Here is a 16,855-nt window from a genome sequence, read left to right on the forward strand (position 1 = left end):
ACAACAGTAACGTCACAGGGACTACACCAGGAGAGTTTTGTTGGAAGTTAGAAAGTTTTGCAGCCTCCAGAGGGCTGTAGCGGCAGTAGCAGAAGCAGCATCCAAGGGACTCCTGGAAGGGGAAGAGAGAGAGCGAGCGAGCGAGCGACTGACTCAGTCCTGCTGCAGAGAACTGACTCGAGGCGACGAAGGCAGACATGGAACATCAGCTGCTGTGCTGCGAGGTGGAGACCATCCGACGAGCCTACCTGGATGCCAACCTCCTAAATGACAGAGTGCTGCAGACCATGCTGAAGGCGGAGGAGACCTGCTCGCCCTCCGTCTCCTACTTCAAGTGCGTGCAGAAAGAAATCTTGCCATATATGAGGAAAATAGTTGCCACTTGGATGCTGGAGGTTTGTATCTTTCGGGGACTTCTCCTTTGCAACTCCGGCACAGAAATGAATTAATCCGGGGAGCTGCTGCCCCGTCTCCTGCTCCCCCCTCCCCCCACCTCGTTCGCCCGGGATCGCTTCCCCGGCGCGGCACACGTTGCCTGCCCTCGGAGACGCCCGCATGGAGCGAGGGGAAGCGGCCCGAGGTGGCGGCGGCCGCCGCTGCTGTCGCCGGCTCGGTGTCCCCGCTGCCGCAGCCGGGTCCGGGCGCCGAGGGCCGGCAGACAAGCCCCCCCACCCCCCCACCCCCGCCCGGTGCCCTCGGGGGTCGGGGGGTGCCTGGCACTTTTTCCGGCCGTCGGGGCGAGGCAGTGCCGGCGCGGGGAGCCGGGGCAGAGCCGGCTCGGGGCTCCCCCGGCCCGGCGGGGAGCGGCCTCGGCCCGGCCGCCGAGCCCCCGGCCGCGCGGGGCCGCCGCCAGCCCCTGCCAGCTCGTGTTTTCTGGGGATTTTATTTTAAATTAATATCCTTGTACACGTATGCAAGCGGCTGCCCGTGCCAGTATTATGCGCCATCTTTGTTCTTTTATTTGCAAAGCAAAAGTGTTTATTAATCGGGAGAAAAACGAAGAAAGTCCCGGGGAGCAAAGCCAAGGGTGTGTGTGTGGCGGGGGGGAGGGGGGGAAGGGGCCGGGTTAGGAAGGTAGGGGGCCGGGGGACCCCGCTGGGGCTGCGGGCAGGGGGACCGGCCGGAGGGGCTCCGGCGTTTCTGGGGGGAGTTGCAGGGTGAAAGTTTCTTTGTTCAGCGCGAAGAGAGGCTGGAGCTGCGGTCACCCCTCAAAGGCACGCTTGTGCTGCGGCGGCGAGCGGCAAGGTCGCCTGGGAAAAGCCAGTTGGAAAGGGCCTTGTCCCTGGAGCGACACGTCTAGGGGGGCTCCCAGCGGAAGCCCCAGGAACTGGGCTACATTTTCATGCCTTTTAGGAAGCCCTGGGTGCCCGCGATATATTTTTAATTAATTTTTGAAACCGCAGCTCCCTGCCTTGCTCTGGGAAATGTCGCGCCCGGCTGTGCTGCAGGGCAAGAGAGGGAGGCGGTGAATTTCACTTCGGGGGATCCCCCTGGAGCCCCCCAGCAGGACCATAGGCACGGGGCTCGGTAAATGACCCCCGCCGCTTCATTTTCAGCCTTTTTTGAGAACTCGAAAAAATTTTTAAATATTTTTAAATATTTTTTGAAAAGATGACGTCTGGGGAAATGAGGCTGGACGCCACCTTTGTGTCTCGACCAGAGAGGGGAATCGGCAGCACAACGGCAAATTAGATGAAAAATTAAAAGCGAAATAAATAAATCCGGGGCCGAGCCCGGCTCTGTACCCCGTTACCAACCACGGAGTTCGCATTTTTCTCCGCTTTCCGTTTTCTTCCCTTTTTAAAAATTTGTTCTTAGGGGCTGGGAAACTGGGCACAGACTCTTCTTCGATTTCCCCCCTTCCCTTTTGCCATGAATCGCCTGCGGGTTTCTAACGCAACATTTCCCCCCACTTTGTCACTCGTGACTTTCATTTTCTTTGATGTCGCTGCGTTTCCCATATTTATCCATTTTCCCCAACTGCGTTTCCCCCGGTCTCCTTCAACCTTGCCCTGCAAAGCCTGGGGGTGAGGGAAGAGGGAGGGCGAGAGCAGCGGGACAAGCCTGGCTTTCTCCTCAATTAAATTATTCTTCAACGATCTCTCTCCTTCTTGCAGGTTTGCGAAGAGCAGAAGTGCGAAGAGGAAGTTTTCCCCCTGGCTATGAATTATTTGGACAGATTTTTGTCGTTTGAACCCCTCAAGAAAAGCCGATTGCAATTGCTGGGAGCTACCTGCATGTTTGTGGCTTCAAAAATGAAGGAAACTATTCCTCTTACCGCAGAAAAACTGTGCATTTATACAGATAACTCCATTAGACCCGACGAATTACTGGTAATTTCACGTTCCCGTCACTTCAAGAATTGAAAAAAAAAAAAAAATCGAAACAAACATTTATATATAAAATATATAAATACGTGGGGGGAAAAAACCCACAAACAAACAAAAAACCCAACAAAAAACAAAACAAAACAAAACAAAAAAAAAGAAACCAAGAAAAAATAAATAGAAGAATGGCAATCCCGCACGTTGGGAAGCGCCGGCCGCGACTGCGGGTCTGCTGGCGGCGGGCGAGAGCTGTGGATGCGGCGGCGGGCTGGGATAGGGCCGGGATGAGGCCGGGATGGGATCGGGATGGGGAGCGGGACCCCCCCGCGCTGCCCGGCCCGCCGCGCTGCCCGGCCTGCGGGCTCCCCCTGCCGGCCCCGGTGGGCTCTGCCCCGCCGCGGGGGAACCCCCGCACCCCGCCCGACCCCGGGACAGCGCTGTGCCCCCGGCACTGCCTGCGAGCGGCTCTAACCACGCGCCCCCCCTCTTATTCCTCTTTCTTCCCCTTTCCCCTCCCTCTTCTCTTTGCAGCAAATGGAGCTGCTGCTGGTGAATAAGCTGAAATGGAATCTGGCTGCAATGACCCCCCACGATTTCATTGAACATTTCCTTACTAAAATGCCTCTGGCAGAGGACACCAAGCAGATCATCCGTAAACATGCTCAGACTTTTGTGGCTCTGTGCGCTACAGGTATGAGCCCTGCACGTTGCGCAAAGCGCGTTGCTCCCCGACACGCGCCCGCCCCCCGGCTTTTAAAGCTTCCCGTAGCTGTTGGTCTCAGGCACGCTCGCAGAGCTGCGGGAGGTAGTTTAAGCCCCGATTATTGCCCCTTGTTTGCAGAAGGTGGATTACTTTGCCAGAGGTAAGTTTTTCTTTTCAGAAGATATTTCGCTTCTGAGTCGGAGTTTTGTGTGGCTGTCAGGGAGGGAGAGGGACCACTCCCCCTGCTCTCTATAGCTCAGCGTGGCACGATTTCCTCACCTCCCCAGCCCAGGTTTATGTAGGGGCTGCAAAAGGCTTACTGCCCGTGTGGGGAATCCCTCCCCTTGTGGATTCATTCTTTAGGATGAGTTTTTAAAGGTAGAGGGAGATTTTCCCTGTGAATAGCATTGTCTGGGGGTTTTAAACCTTCCCTCAAGTTGCTTCTTCCCCGCTCCTCGGTGGCTGGTGGATTGGAGGAGGGCCACGCGGCACAGAGGCTTTTCCTGGCATGGGACCGAGCCGCTGCCATCTGCACCCTTGTGACCACGTGCTGTGCTGGAGCCATGAGCAGGGCCGGCCTCCAAAGATGCCAAAGAGTCGTGGTATCCATGCTCCAAAACCTTGGTGGGATGTGCTGGGCTGATGACACCTGTTAACGCCATGTAGCTTGTTTCCCAGAGGTTGGATCTGGTGTAAAAAGGTTGAAGGAAAATGGCAGGCGCTCAGAAGGGAGGGGAAAAAAAAAAGTTTTATTTCACAGAACTGGCCCCATTGCAAGGCCTAAAGATAGAACAACCAAACCATAAAAGAGAAGTTTATAAACACTGGCATTGCTCTTCATCTTGGGCCTACCATCAGCGTGAGGGATAGCTCGTAGGTGAGGTTGCCTGGAGTAATGCTTGGTGTTGGGAGTGCCACAAGCTTCAAACCATTGGCAGCAACATTTTGGGAAAGTCCAGTGTGTGCCTCCATGCCAGGTTCTACCAGATATGAGGCTGCTGTGATTCTGGAGGTGTGATTTGCTAAGTTTGAAGCTAAAAAGAATGGCCACCCGGACTCCCCTTTGGATGTGGGATGTTTAACCTAGGTTGTTGTGTTGGCACTGACAGGGTTGAAAGCAAGAGTAGTTCAAAGGTTGGAGACTTGCTAAGAGTCCAGTACTTTGATCTACTGTCGGTGTTGTTATGTTTCTTTTAGGAAGCACATTCAGAGCCTTTATTTAACACTGCTACACACCACAGCTGGAGAATGAATCAGTAAATGAGAACCATATTCTTGGAGTTTTACTGAGCTTTTAAAAAAACCAGTGCTGAGCTCACCAGAGCTGGGGCCCTCTTTAGCTCCCTGCTGAAGTTGGAAATATTGCCTGGGGACAGAGCACTCAGGAAGGCTGCCACTAGGCTCTATGTTTTTATTGTTATTTCTGGGTGTCAGGGGTTTCTCTACCTTTTGCTTTTCTCATGACTTCTTTGTTGGCTAGTGAAGATCACATGTGGCTTAAGCAGCATCTGGACTTTGCTTTGCTGTTGCTGGGTTATACTGCATTTTCCCTTGCCAAAACGAACCTAGATGGACTGCAAATGCCTTGTGCTGCCTGGTGCTGTGGGGTCTGATCCAAAGTCCACTGGAAAACTGACAGCTCGATTAAGTGGCCTCAGGGGCAAGTGCAATCTCTCCTTTGCCTGCGTCCTCTTCTGTAAAGGAGGTTCTCCTAAGAAGAGACTGCAAAATAATGCTTGCTTAGAAAACAAACCCTTGGCTAGTTGGCTTACCAAGGTGAAGGCTGTGGAAGTGTTTGTAGATGAGTGTGTATGTGTTTGCTCCAGAAAAAGGTTACACTGCAAGGTGAAGTTGAGGGGAATTCCTCCTAAGCTCTCCTCTCCTCTACTAGCCTTGTCTGGCTAGTAGATGAAGTGGGTTTGTTTGATTTGGTTTGGTTTTGAAAAATCCATTTTCACCAAAGGATGCCTTTGTGCTGTGGTAGGTTCTGGAGAAAAAGTGAAAAAGAAAAAAAAATTACCAGGGGTTGTTTGAAGTTAACACATAATTGAGCTTAATGAATGGGGCTTTGGCATGGCCAAGCAAGGCAGAGAGAGCTCAAAAAGAAGCAGGCCTCTTTTGGCCCAAGTTAAGACCAGAGTTGAGGGAGAACTGCAGCTCTATACAAGCATAACAATGAATAGCAACAAATATTGGAGCTTCAGCATTTCATTATGTTCCTCTGGTTATCAAAACATACCAGGCTCCTTTTTATTATTTATTATTATTACTATTATTGCTGTTAATATTGTTGTTGCTTTGGTCCTCTCCAAAGGAGAAAGAAAGATCCCCCTTTGAAACGAGCGTGTTACAATTCTTCCATTCTCTGGCCTTTATAAAATTGAAAGTCTCAAGGTATGTGACCAGTTGGAACCTGTTGCATCTTGCAGCAAGTGATTTATGTTCACAGTTTTGATTTGCCTCAATGAAAAGATTTTCATTCATAGCCCCCAGCTCTCCAGACGGATGGAATTGCTGCTCCATTTAAAAAGGAAAAGGGGTGACTCGCCTTGTTAGGAATTTTTTTTAAAACGCTGCAGCGCCTATATGCCTGCTTTGTCCTCCCTTCAGGGTGGCTGGCATTCTTCTCTCTCCTCCCCCTCCTCTCTCTCTCCCTCTCTCTCTTTTTAACAACGCTGAAGTTGTTTATTCTTTTTGGATGAAGTCTCAGATAGGCTACTGGGGATGTGTGCTTCAATTGATGGGGCCCCCTACCCCATTGTGGCTGTGTCAGGTCTAATTCATCTCACCGAAGCCCCCTTGTTCCTGAGCGCTCAATAGCGCAAGATGAGGCGATGGAGGCTGACAATGATGCCACACTCTTCACTTCGGGGCATCCAATTACAGGCGAGAGGGGCCCCCTGATTAATATGCTGAAATTAGTGGCCTCTGCCACAAATAATTCCTTGTTGAGTTGCAACAAAAAGGCAGTCCATGCTGCTTGTCTGGAGTGGTTATAGGGACAGACACAAACTGGTCATTTAAACTTCATTATCACTTTTCCACCTTGGAAAGAATGAGGGTGTGACTATGAATTCATGTTCTTGTTTACTGCTCCATTTAAAAGAAGAACAAAAATATTAATCCCAAACTTGAACCAGTCAGGACAGGCTCATTAAAGTGACACATTTTGGTCATGTCTCATTTGTGGAGCTCCATAAACAGTGTCAGGAAGGCGCTGCTACCCTACCCTTCTGAGCAACCTCATCCTGGTGGGATCCATGCTGGGAATCCCATGTTTCCCAAGTCCACCTGCAGCTTTGTGTCAGTATTTCAGTTCAGGACTGGCTTTGGAATGAGTACAGTGCCAATAAGCAGTCTGGACTGCTGCATTTTTTGAGGGGGGGGGAATGACAGCAGCTTGCTGGAAGGGTGGGTGTGTTTCTATCAACTCAGAAACGGGCAGCTTAGGAAAAGGGTGCAAACCAAATTTATTTTCATATGTTTATTTTAACATAAATGAGATGACTGTACCTTGAGTTTGCCTTTCTGCTGGCAGTGCATCCTCAAAGCTTGGCCAGAATTTCATGTATCAGTTTAATTTTGGAGGTTCGCAGGATGCTGGGCAAAGTGCCCCTTTGAAGGTGGGTATTGGTCAGGACCACAGTGTCAGAGGTGTCTGAATAAACAGATTCAGAGCCAGGACTTCCATAGAGTCCTGAAGGCTTTAGTTCCACTGGTAAAACATTTACACAAAAGTTATTTTATCATAATAAAGGAGATGCATGATTTAATACTTAAACTGTTCCACTGAGCCCTCTAAGCTGTCCATTCCTTTGATTTCATTCAGGGGTTTGACAGATGGTTTATATTTTTCCAACCCAGAGGAAGTTGTATTCTGATAAAAGCCTAAGGAATGTATCTCAGGTTCTGGCGTTTCCCTTCCTCCCTCACAAAATTGGACCTTGACTTGTGCCACTTGCTTCCTTTGTTCCTGATTTTCCTCCAAGGTGTTCACTGCCACGGATCAAATGCATTCCTGTTCAGTAGAAAAGAGTCTTATTAGTGGACTATTATTTAAAAAAAAAAAAAAAGTTAGAAAAACTCAAACCAAACCAAACAAACCCAAAGGAAAAACATGCTAAATGGCAGAGACAGCCCCTTAAGGGATCCTGGGAGTGGCTTTGTGGAGAGACCTACAGCAATGCAGTCTGGAAGGGGGCCCAGCCTCTTGTCAGCATGGTGTCACATCAGAATGTAACTGATTGTCCGCCAATTCTTGGGACCCCCGTCACTTAGTTATGCCACGTTTACATTAAATCCCTGTTGCCGGGATGGATGGCAGCCACTGACAAGAGACTCAGTTGAGACAAAGCATTTTTAAGATGAAACCTTAATTTAAATATGGATTATCTGCCTCCTGACAGGGTTAAGCAGTCTTTCTCTTTTCTTTCTTTTTGTTGATGTTGTTGTTCATTAAAGCAATATTCCTTTGAGTGTTAGAGCAAAGGTTTCTGCTTTAAAGGGCCCCAGGACTTATTGTCAGAATGCACCTTGGATCTGACCATGCAAAACACTGCAGGATGTGAACAGGTTTTCTCAGATGTGCAGTGCCATTGACCCCTGTGGCATTATTCACAGGAGCAGGGTATTTTAACACAGGAAGAATGGGGGCTAATGCTAATGATAAAAGTACCTCGAAGTGATAAATGGCCTCCTAGGCCCAGTGCTAAGAAAGGCCACTCTCTGCAGAGCAGTTGCTCCTGTGGAGTGCAGGTTTGGACCTGTAAGAATTTTAGAGTAGGAGGCACCTTTCTGCTCACCATTTTCCCTGCCTTTTCAGATGCAATAGTTGGCAGCTGAAAGCCATGCTAGTACAAAGAGTGTATGTGTATGGACAGGCTTCTCCCAAAGCAATCATTTCAGTCTTTTTTTTTTTTTTCTTTTTTTTTTTTTTTTTCTCTTCTTTCTTCATACAGATATTAAATTTATTTCAAACCCACCCTCCATGATCGCAGCTGGCAGCGTGGTAGCAGCTGTGCAAGGCCTGCATCTGGGGAACACTAACACTTTCCTCTCCTATCAATGCCTCACACATTTCCTATCACAAGTTATCAAATGTGATCCGGTAAGTGACTCTTTCTCTCGGTTGATCTTCTGCATTAAGGGTTTTTAAGAATGAATGCCTGCTTACTGCACAGGAGCTAATCTGACAAAAAATCTTGGGAAAGGTCAAGCATCAGAGGGGGGGTTCTCAATATGATGTCATGATGCCCACTGATAATCTATGATGATGCTGCTGCAGTTCCTGGATGGGAATGATACATCCAGGTCTGGTGTTTGGGAGAGGAGGAAGCCCTGCACCAACTTAGGACGTGGCAGAAACTGTCTTTGGCTGGGGGTAATTAAACCAGGAATCCCTGTAAAACAAAACTTGGGGAATAAGACCAGGAAACAGTTACTGAGACCTCGTGGTATCTCTGACCTTATCTTTGACCATTCTTGAGGCCTTTTGTTGTGCCAAGTGGTGTGAAAAAACTCTTCTTAAAAGAGTTCTAATGATCTAATTTGGTTTATTATGTGCTAGACCTGCACAGTAGCTGGTATTGAATTCCGTTTTGGAACAAATGCTTGTCCCACGACTTTCTGACAAGGTAGATGGTCCTCGAAGGACCCCTCATTTTGCCCTGCAGCTTCCAGGAGATGCACATCAGTAACTAGTAAGCAATAAACCTTTCATGAATGAATGGGCCAGGAAGGGAGCCTACAAGGAAGACCTAAAGTCAATGATCCATGTCATAATGGTGTGTGAAGTTGGGGCAGAGTTGAGCTTTGTTTTGTAACAATGTGGAAGACCAATAAATAGATGCTTTAAAAAGCATATTGTGAGGTCTCCAAGAGTTGTACAATGAGTCAAATAAAGACAAGTCTGTGGTTAGGGGCAGAATTTTGGAGATGCTGTTAAATTATTTTACATGTTAATAAGTTAAATTCATAGAAAATTACACCAGTCCAGCTGCTGCAAAACTGAGTTTGTGTGATTGGGCTTTGTTGACAGGATTGAGCAATTTCTTTGCAATTAATTATTTGCAAAATAATATTTTACTTTTGATAGACTGTGTGAAACAATTGCTGAAAAATGCAGTATCTCAGCTTATTATTTTGATCACCTGAACAGTGCCTCAGTATTGAGCATGTTATTTTTGCCACTTATATCACTGCAGCTGAGGTAACACAGTGTGGAAGTGTTAAATACTTTAAGAACCTGAAATGCTGAATACTCTTAAGAAACACTGAAATAATGGGCTGCTCAGTTTGGTATGCATGTGTGATGCTTTTAGTCAGTTTGTGAACAATGCAGATAATTCCAGTGTGTGGCTGGCCACCGTCCAGGGTGAGATGTTTGAAACAGGTACCAAGGAAAATACTTGCTATGTGTTCAGGCAGCATCTTGATTCAAAAAAGATGATTTAACCATTCCTCGTACTGGGCACTGAAGTGGATTCTCTTACATCATGCAGAACAACAAATTCTTATTTGACTTGACTTAGTTGATGACAGAGCTCTTGAAAAAGAAAACAAAATTGCTTTAGCAAGAAAGGATTTTTCATTTCATTTTATTGTCCTGAGTCACTGCAAGGCCACAATCTGTTCGATCTGGGCTTGGTTAAAAGCTTGAAAAGGAAGTAACTCCCTTCCAGCTTCCAGTGCTAAAAATATTCACCTGTTAGGTAGAAATAAGGACTTTGTGCGGATTGCTGCAGAAAATAAGTATCACAAAGTTCTGTGTATGTACAGGTATATTGTTTTGTTTGTAGTGGAATAAGGGAACAGCAACTTCCACTGCAGTTGTTCTGAGAGAGGAATCTGCTCGGTTTCATACAGAGCATGATTCCCCTTTAGGGAGACCTTCCTAAAATACCTATCTATATAACCCATGGTACCAAATGCCATTCCTGCTATCCCATTTCACTAGGATTTGTATGAAGTGTGTTATGCCCCAGTGATGGCTCCTCTTTTCAGGGAACATGTTTTATATTGGAGAGCCTTGGAATGTTAAGACCAGGGCTGTGCTCCCCCTGATGATCTGTTAGCTGGAGCAGCACGTCTGTTGGATTTCAGGTTACATAATTATGCTTTTTTACCTTTAGTCTCAAAGAAATCTGAATCTAAAGTAAAATGAATAGCACCTGATTGGAATTCCTTTATGGTTCATATTTATATGTTGGTAGGAGTCCAATTGCCCATTTTGCCTTTGATCAGGGGTAATTAGAAGTCAGATAATCACAATTAGAAGTCTTGGGCTGTCTTCCATCATTCTGTTCTTGACCCCATCATCCAAACTGATGGAATTTTACCTGACATTCATTTCCAGGCCAGAAATTTGCTAAACTAGATTAGATTGGGTCTCCATGCTGTCTGTTAGTGCATTGGAATTCGCCTCCTGCCTGCCCCTTCTCAGAGGCACCTTCAAACATGTGCTTGTTATCCAGAAAGGGTCAGGCAGGAACAAAGGATTTCCTAGCAGTTCCTTTTTTGTTACTTGTTTCCTTTCCTATCTGACCCTGGAGTCTGATCATGTTCACTGTGTCTTAAAGGTATTTGACCACATCAGTTAAGCTAGCAAGTCTTTTTTTTTTTTTTTTTTTTTTTTTTTTCTTTTTTTTTTTTTTTTTTTTTTCTTTTTCACTGAGGAGCTTAATTAATCCAGGAAGGGTTTATGACCTTGAACAAACTGTGGGCATTGAAAATTTGGGTAGTGAAGCAGAAAAGTTGTTGGGAGAAGGTACCAGAGTGTAATGCACAAGTTTTGTACTTGCTTTTCAGTATTGGGAAATACTGAGAATGAAGACAGCTTTGGTGAGGTTGTTCACAGAGAATTTTATGTTTTGTAGTTGTTTTTTGCTAGCTCTAATGCATTCCTACAGGCAAATAATTTATCTAATAGTCATGTGAATAAGACATGGACAAAATGACTTAAAGAGTGAAAAAACCTTTTCATTCAACTGTAGCTTAAGACAGTTTGTTCATAATAAATTATAAAGATTGTTTTTGTAAAAAAAACAGTTACAGCATGCTGCACTCTGATAATTTTAAATGAAAAAAATTCTGTGGGCAAAAAGTACCTTTAAATTACATAGTCCTACATAATTATTCATAACTGGACTCCAGAGGGAAAAGAATAGTTATTTATAGAAATTATTTTGAATGCTTTTAGTTTTCAGAGCTCAAACACACTATATGCAAATGGTTAGGACTAAAAAAAACCCACAAAGTTCCCATCAAAACTCACCATAAAATCTACTCCCACCTGAAAATAACCCCCAAAACAAAACCCAGGATGGTTCATTTTTTGTTCGGAAAAATAAGAATGCTTTCAGTTTGGAACACTGAATGAGTTAAAATCAAATTATCCTCAGAAGTGGCTTTGTAATGCCAGGAACACCTAAAGCTGTGTTGGTGCGCTCCTCTGTGTCTGACTCCAGGGGCAAGGAAGGTTCGTGGTACAAGAGGGAGCCTTACAGTCAGGATTGATCCTCATATCTGGAGGAGGGCTGGGTGCAGGGACTTCATAGAGACCTTATTGTGGAGGCCAGAGGTATGCAGGAGCCAGAGGCATGATGACTTTAGGATATGAGGCGTTTCTTTTTGTCATTTAAAACGCTGTGTGTCTCTGTCAAGAGGAAATATTACACTAGGGTTTAAACCAGGAAAGGTCATAGGTTATGTGTTTTCAGTGAGCTGTAACTGATGGTCTGATCTGATTAGAGGTAGGATTAACCTCCCTCTCTCTCAGAAAGGACTTGCAGAGAATTGTTTGCTTGGGTTTCTAATCTTATTTTACCCCAAATGCCATGTGCCCTTATTGGTGGCAGCGGAGATTCTTGTGGTAGTAGAATCAGTGAAAAGCTGGTAGATCACACAAGAAGCCTCTGAATGAAGGCAGAATTGAAACTGGGAAATAAAGAAAACAGCAGGCAGGTCACCCTCTCAGGAAAACAACATTCATTCTCAGTCATGCACATCCTAACACTTTTGACAGCAATTTATCATGGAAGACTGGGTTCACTGCAAGGGCTAACACATGTCATAGGTTAAATCAGAAAAGGCAATGCTAAAAGGAAACTTCAAAGTCCTTAATACACAGAGATGTTAAAAGATGTTGGGGAGAAAAGCTTACGATGTTTGTTATGAAGATAACAGTAAACAGCATGCTGGATGAGTTTTGGTAAAATGCTGTGGGATTGTTTGGCCTGTTTAGGGCACCATTTCTGTGTCACTGCAGTGGGTGCACAAGCCTCCACAACCTGCAGGAAGTTGTGCGGGTTGAGCTCAAAGGCCTTCTCCAATTCTCGTTGATGGGAATCTGATGTATCTCCTCATGGTGTGGCATGATGCCTGGGGGAAGTTGCCTTTGCCCACCATAGGCAGGATCTTTCTTAGTTCTTCACAGTTCATTAATTTCCAGCGAGGCCTGTGCACCCTTGCACACTCCTGAATCCTCAGGAGGATTGTGTGCACATCCAGCTTGGAGAAAACACTTCGGACATGAGAGGAAAAGGTCTCACCCTGACTGAGATTTCCAAGTGGATGTGGTAGCACACAGAAAGCTTGGATGGACTTGGTAGTGCATGGTTAGGGAGGTGCTTTGTGGTGCTTCTGAAAGACCTCTCCATTTTGAGGTCATACAGTCCAGTCCATCTCTGGAGATGCTTTCAGAGTTAGGAGTTTATCAGCTGTCCACAGCTGGACATTGAAGCAGTTGGCAGGCAGCTTTGGGCATGGACATCTAAACATATATACGGCATTTCTAAGAACTTCCTGTCATTGGAATTTAGTCTGGGGAAAAAAGTCATTGTTTGTAAGCATCACTTCCAGCAGACTCTACTGCGATTTCTGGGGAAAAAGTAGAAATCACAGTTGGGAACAATGGGCTTGTACAGAACTGTAAACAGCAGAGGCAGAGGTACAATATATAAAAAACTGGGATTCCTCATCCACACGGTTGTGTGCTGTGGCTCTTCCCATCCTCCTTTCCAACCTGCTGCTCTCCCAGATAACCTGGTAACATTTCTCTTTCTTTGTCAAGAAACTGGTATTTTAGCCTGTGATCTTTCTAAAGAACTCTTGGGTCTCTCTCTCCCCTTCCATTGCACCCTCCTGCAGGATTGTTTACGAGCCTGCCAAGAACAGATTGAGTCCCTCCTGGAGTCCAGTCTACGCCAGGCACAGCAGCAAAACGTGTCTTCAGAAACAAAGACTGTAGAGGACGAAGCAGACCTCTCCTGCACACCTACTGATGTGCGAGATGTGAACATTTAAAGAGGACTTCTTCTTAAATGGATCTGCTTGTCAAGAAAAGCAGACAAAGAAAGGGCATCTGAGAAGGAATCAGCATCAGGATCTCCCCCACAGAAACCCTTTTCTCCAGGACATTTTTATACCAGAAGGGAAAACCAGTCTCATATTTTTTCTTGCTCTGTCTCCCTTCCATCTGTGACTTCAAACAAACAAATAAACAAAAAATACCCCAAAAACTGTCTTAAAAAAAAGAAAAAATAGTATTTGCATTACCCCCAGGGGTTTGTGCTACAAAAATAGAGAATTTTATACAGTAATCAACTAGGTTTTATATTAAAGTGTTCTTGTCTGTATGTTGTAAAAATAGGCATTAACACACGAAATGTCTCCAGGGGAGGTATTAGATTTGATTTCTTACATATAAAACAAACCAACCAACCATTTTTAAAGTAGAAGAGGGTTTTTTTTGGTTTTTTTTTTTTTTTTTAGATAGTAAGTGAAATATTCTTTTTCTTTAAAAAGCATAGCTTTAATGCAGTTCTAGGCTTTTCTGTATCTTGCTTGCTTATGCATTTAGTCACTTTATAATTCATCTGTAAATGTTTATTTTATTTCCTTAGGTTTTTTTTTATCCTCTTCACCTTATAAATGGTTAACGTAACCCATAATTTAGTGTATGTTAGTATTCAGCATTATTATATGTTAATCTTTTTTTTTTTTTTTTGTGCCTGTGGATTGCCTGTGCATTGAGGCATTTGTAGGGTTCCAGCTTAGCATGATTGGGAAAGGCCAATCTACTACCCATACAGGACCCTAGTATTAAGAGAAACTGAAATAGTGACATAATATATTATATTTTTGCAATCTTCTATTTTTCTAGATACCTGTGTAAAAATGCTAGTCTGACCCCACAGATATTCAGCCTAATTATGGTCAGGTTCAATCCACAGTTCAGTCTTTTTTTTTTTTTTGTTAGTTTGTAATATTCTAAAACCATTCCATTCAAAGCACTTTCAGTCCATTAGATATAGGAAATACATTCTTTTATTGTGTGGGAATTATTTTTGTTTGTTTGTTTGTTTTTTAATGGAATGGTTTGGAAATATATAAAGTGCTTGTTGGCAAACTTGGAATTGCAAAGCAAGTGCATTTAACTATGGTGTTAGAGGAGAGGTGATTCTTTTTTTCCGAAGGTTGTGTTCCAGTGAGAGAAAATTGCATTCACAAATTGCCAGGATATCTTCCTTTCCTTTTCTATAGAAAAGTTTGAAGTTTAGAATCCTTTGGTACCAACTCATCTTTATAAATTAGGGGCCTTAAAGGTTCACATATAGGACACATAGTTTTAAGGATTATCGCTAGATGATTTTACAACTGAAGGTTTTTAAACACTAAAATATATAATTTATAGTTAAGGCTAAAAAGAATATTTATTGCAGAGGATGTTCGTAAGGCCAGTATGATTTGTAAATTAATGCAATCGCCCCTTTTGAAAAAGAAAATCTTTCTACCCTTGATGTTGCAGTTTTAACCCAGCTAATTAAAGCAAAAAAAGGACATGCTTCAAAGAACAAACCCAAAACCAAGCAGTCTATTTGGCCCCTTCCTATACATTTTCAAAAGCAGTCTAACCATGAAAAAAACGCCATAGTTAATAGATATGAAAATTGGAGTACTTGAAAAAAGTTTTTATTCCAGTATATGCCCCCCCCCTTTTTTTTAAATTTAGCTACAACTAGAAAATTTGCACATCTTGGCTATGTATCTTTTTATTATTATTTTAGAAAGTAGCTGAAGGGACGTGGACATAGCTGTTGAAGTTGATGCTCGAGGTGAATGTGATGGTAAAATGTATGTGAGAAAACTGCCGCTGAGGTGTTGATTGTAAAAAAAAAAACAACAACAAAAAAAAAAAGGAAAAAAGATAAAAAATTCAAAATATTAAAAAAAAAGAAAAAGACAAAAGAAAAGGAGTGGATGCTCCGTTTTTATTGAGCTGCTATGGATAAATTCCCAGCATGGTTTGAAAAAAAATTAACATTGCTTTTCTGTATCTTTGTCATTGTGTTTTGCTGCTATTTTGTGGATCTTTTTTTTTTGTTATACAATGTCATATACTGCCATGTAATAGGTTTTAATTTTCTCATAGAAAATTATATTATTGACATCATTTTTTGTAGATTTTTATGTGATCAATTTTTACTTAATGTGATTACTGCTCTATTCCAAAAAAGGCTCCTGTTTCACAATACCTCATACTTCAGTTACCCGTGTCTAGACCAGGTTTTGATGTTCTTACAGTGCCTCATAGTTCTACTGCAAATGGAAATGCATCAAACGTTGCTCTGAATGGGTCTCTGCATTAATTTAAAAACCAGCAGACATTTCAGAAGATCAAGTAATGTCAAGAGTTGGTTGTTTTTTGGTTGTGTTTGTTTTGTTTTTTTTTTTTTTCTTGGGGGGGGTTGAGTTTTGTTTGGTTGGTTTTTTGTTTTTTTGGTTGTTTTTTTTTTTTTCTTTTTTTTTGTTATGCATCATATAAAGCTGGATTCTTTGTCTGATCTGGGGTTTATTATCATAGTAGTTTTAAGCTGTGTTATTAGCCACATTGATATAAGAAAGGTGCATTATAATATAACTCTTGTGTGCCACCTGATGTGGTTCTCCCTCTGCTGGGACACATCATTTGGTATGATAGGTTATCTTCTGGAACTCTAAGTATTTTGTGTGTTTAATCTGTTATGATATACTAGGGGTTTTTATTTGTTTTGTTGGTTTTTTTTTAATTATAGCATAATGCTAATTTAAAAAAAGCCTGTAAATCTCATAAATAAGCCAGCTAACAGAGTTGTATGCTGAAGAATAATCTAGCTGTTGCCTGTATGCTGCTAAACCAAAACAGAATTAGAACTCATTTTGAGGCAAATGCAGTTAAGATCCTACATAGTGCATAAATAAGCATTGCAATGCTACTAGCAGTCGCAGGACCCAAGAGGACTGGATACATTCTGTCCAAATTTCAGGAACATTTCTTACTGCTTACCTCATAAAACACTTCTGTTCGTAGCATCTCTGTGTCTCTGAACCAAACACGATTATTGAGTTTATTGCTTGTTGGTTTTGTGTTACACTGAGTGGCAGTGTGTACTGCAAATTTTAAAATACTGTATGTGCTGAAAAAGGCCAAATCCAGATAAGTGGCCAACAGAGATGCTTTATTTGTCATGTTATTATAACATCTGTAGTAAGCAAAAGCAATTCAGATTTGTACAGTTTTTTTATTGTAGTTACTGGCATCACTGGTCTGAAATGCACATTTTCACCAACAGACCTGTAACAGACAAGTTTCCAGCAAAAAAATCTAAAGTCTAGAAATAAAATTGGTAAAACCCAATAGTTGTCATCTTTTAATTTACTTTTTTTTTAATTGCCTTGAAAATGCTGAATGGTTGTAACTCCCTAGTGCACATGAGTAAAGCACATGACCTTTTCTAAGTTTGACTCTCCACATTTTAATAGTTGAAGATCTTTTGTGGTTCTTTTA

At 43.4% G+C, this 16,855-nt stretch overlaps 2 protein-coding genes across 5 annotated transcripts in view; one reads left to right on the plus strand and one right to left on the minus strand.

Moving 5' to 3' along the window:
- On the plus strand, positions 1–16,705 carry CCND1 (cyclin D1). The gene is made up of 5 exons (XM_056492139.1): positions 1–395; positions 2,118–2,333; positions 2,859–3,018; positions 7,989–8,137; positions 13,177–16,705. The coding sequence occupies exons 1-5, from the start codon at positions 198–200 to the stop codon at positions 13,330–13,332; spliced, it is 879 nt and encodes a 292-aa protein (XP_056348114.1). The 5' UTR covers positions 1–197; the 3' UTR covers positions 13,333–16,705.
- The window catches only part of LTO1 (LTO1 maturation factor of ABCE1), a 22,665-nt gene continuing 11,910 nt past the window's right edge, over positions 6,101–16,855 (minus strand). For 2 of the 4 annotated variants that reach the window (XM_056492143.1, XM_056492140.1), the window contains one exon: positions 6,101–7,048. In XM_056492143.1, coding sequence (XP_056348118.1) covers positions 7,037–7,048 — 12 coding nt within the window. In that variant the 3' untranslated portion in view covers positions 6,101–7,036. Of the gene's footprint in view, positions 7,049–8,143; positions 9,575–11,532; positions 11,684–16,855 lie in introns of those variants that run through there. The other 2 variants (XR_008840572.1, XM_056492142.1) reach the window with 2 other exon arrangements.

The sequence above is a fragment of the Oenanthe melanoleuca genome, chromosome 5 (genome assembly GCF_029582105.1).
Source record: "Oenanthe melanoleuca isolate GR-GAL-2019-014 chromosome 5, OMel1.0, whole genome shotgun sequence".
Lineage (NCBI taxonomy): Eukaryota > Metazoa > Chordata > Aves > Passeriformes > Muscicapidae > Oenanthe > Oenanthe melanoleuca.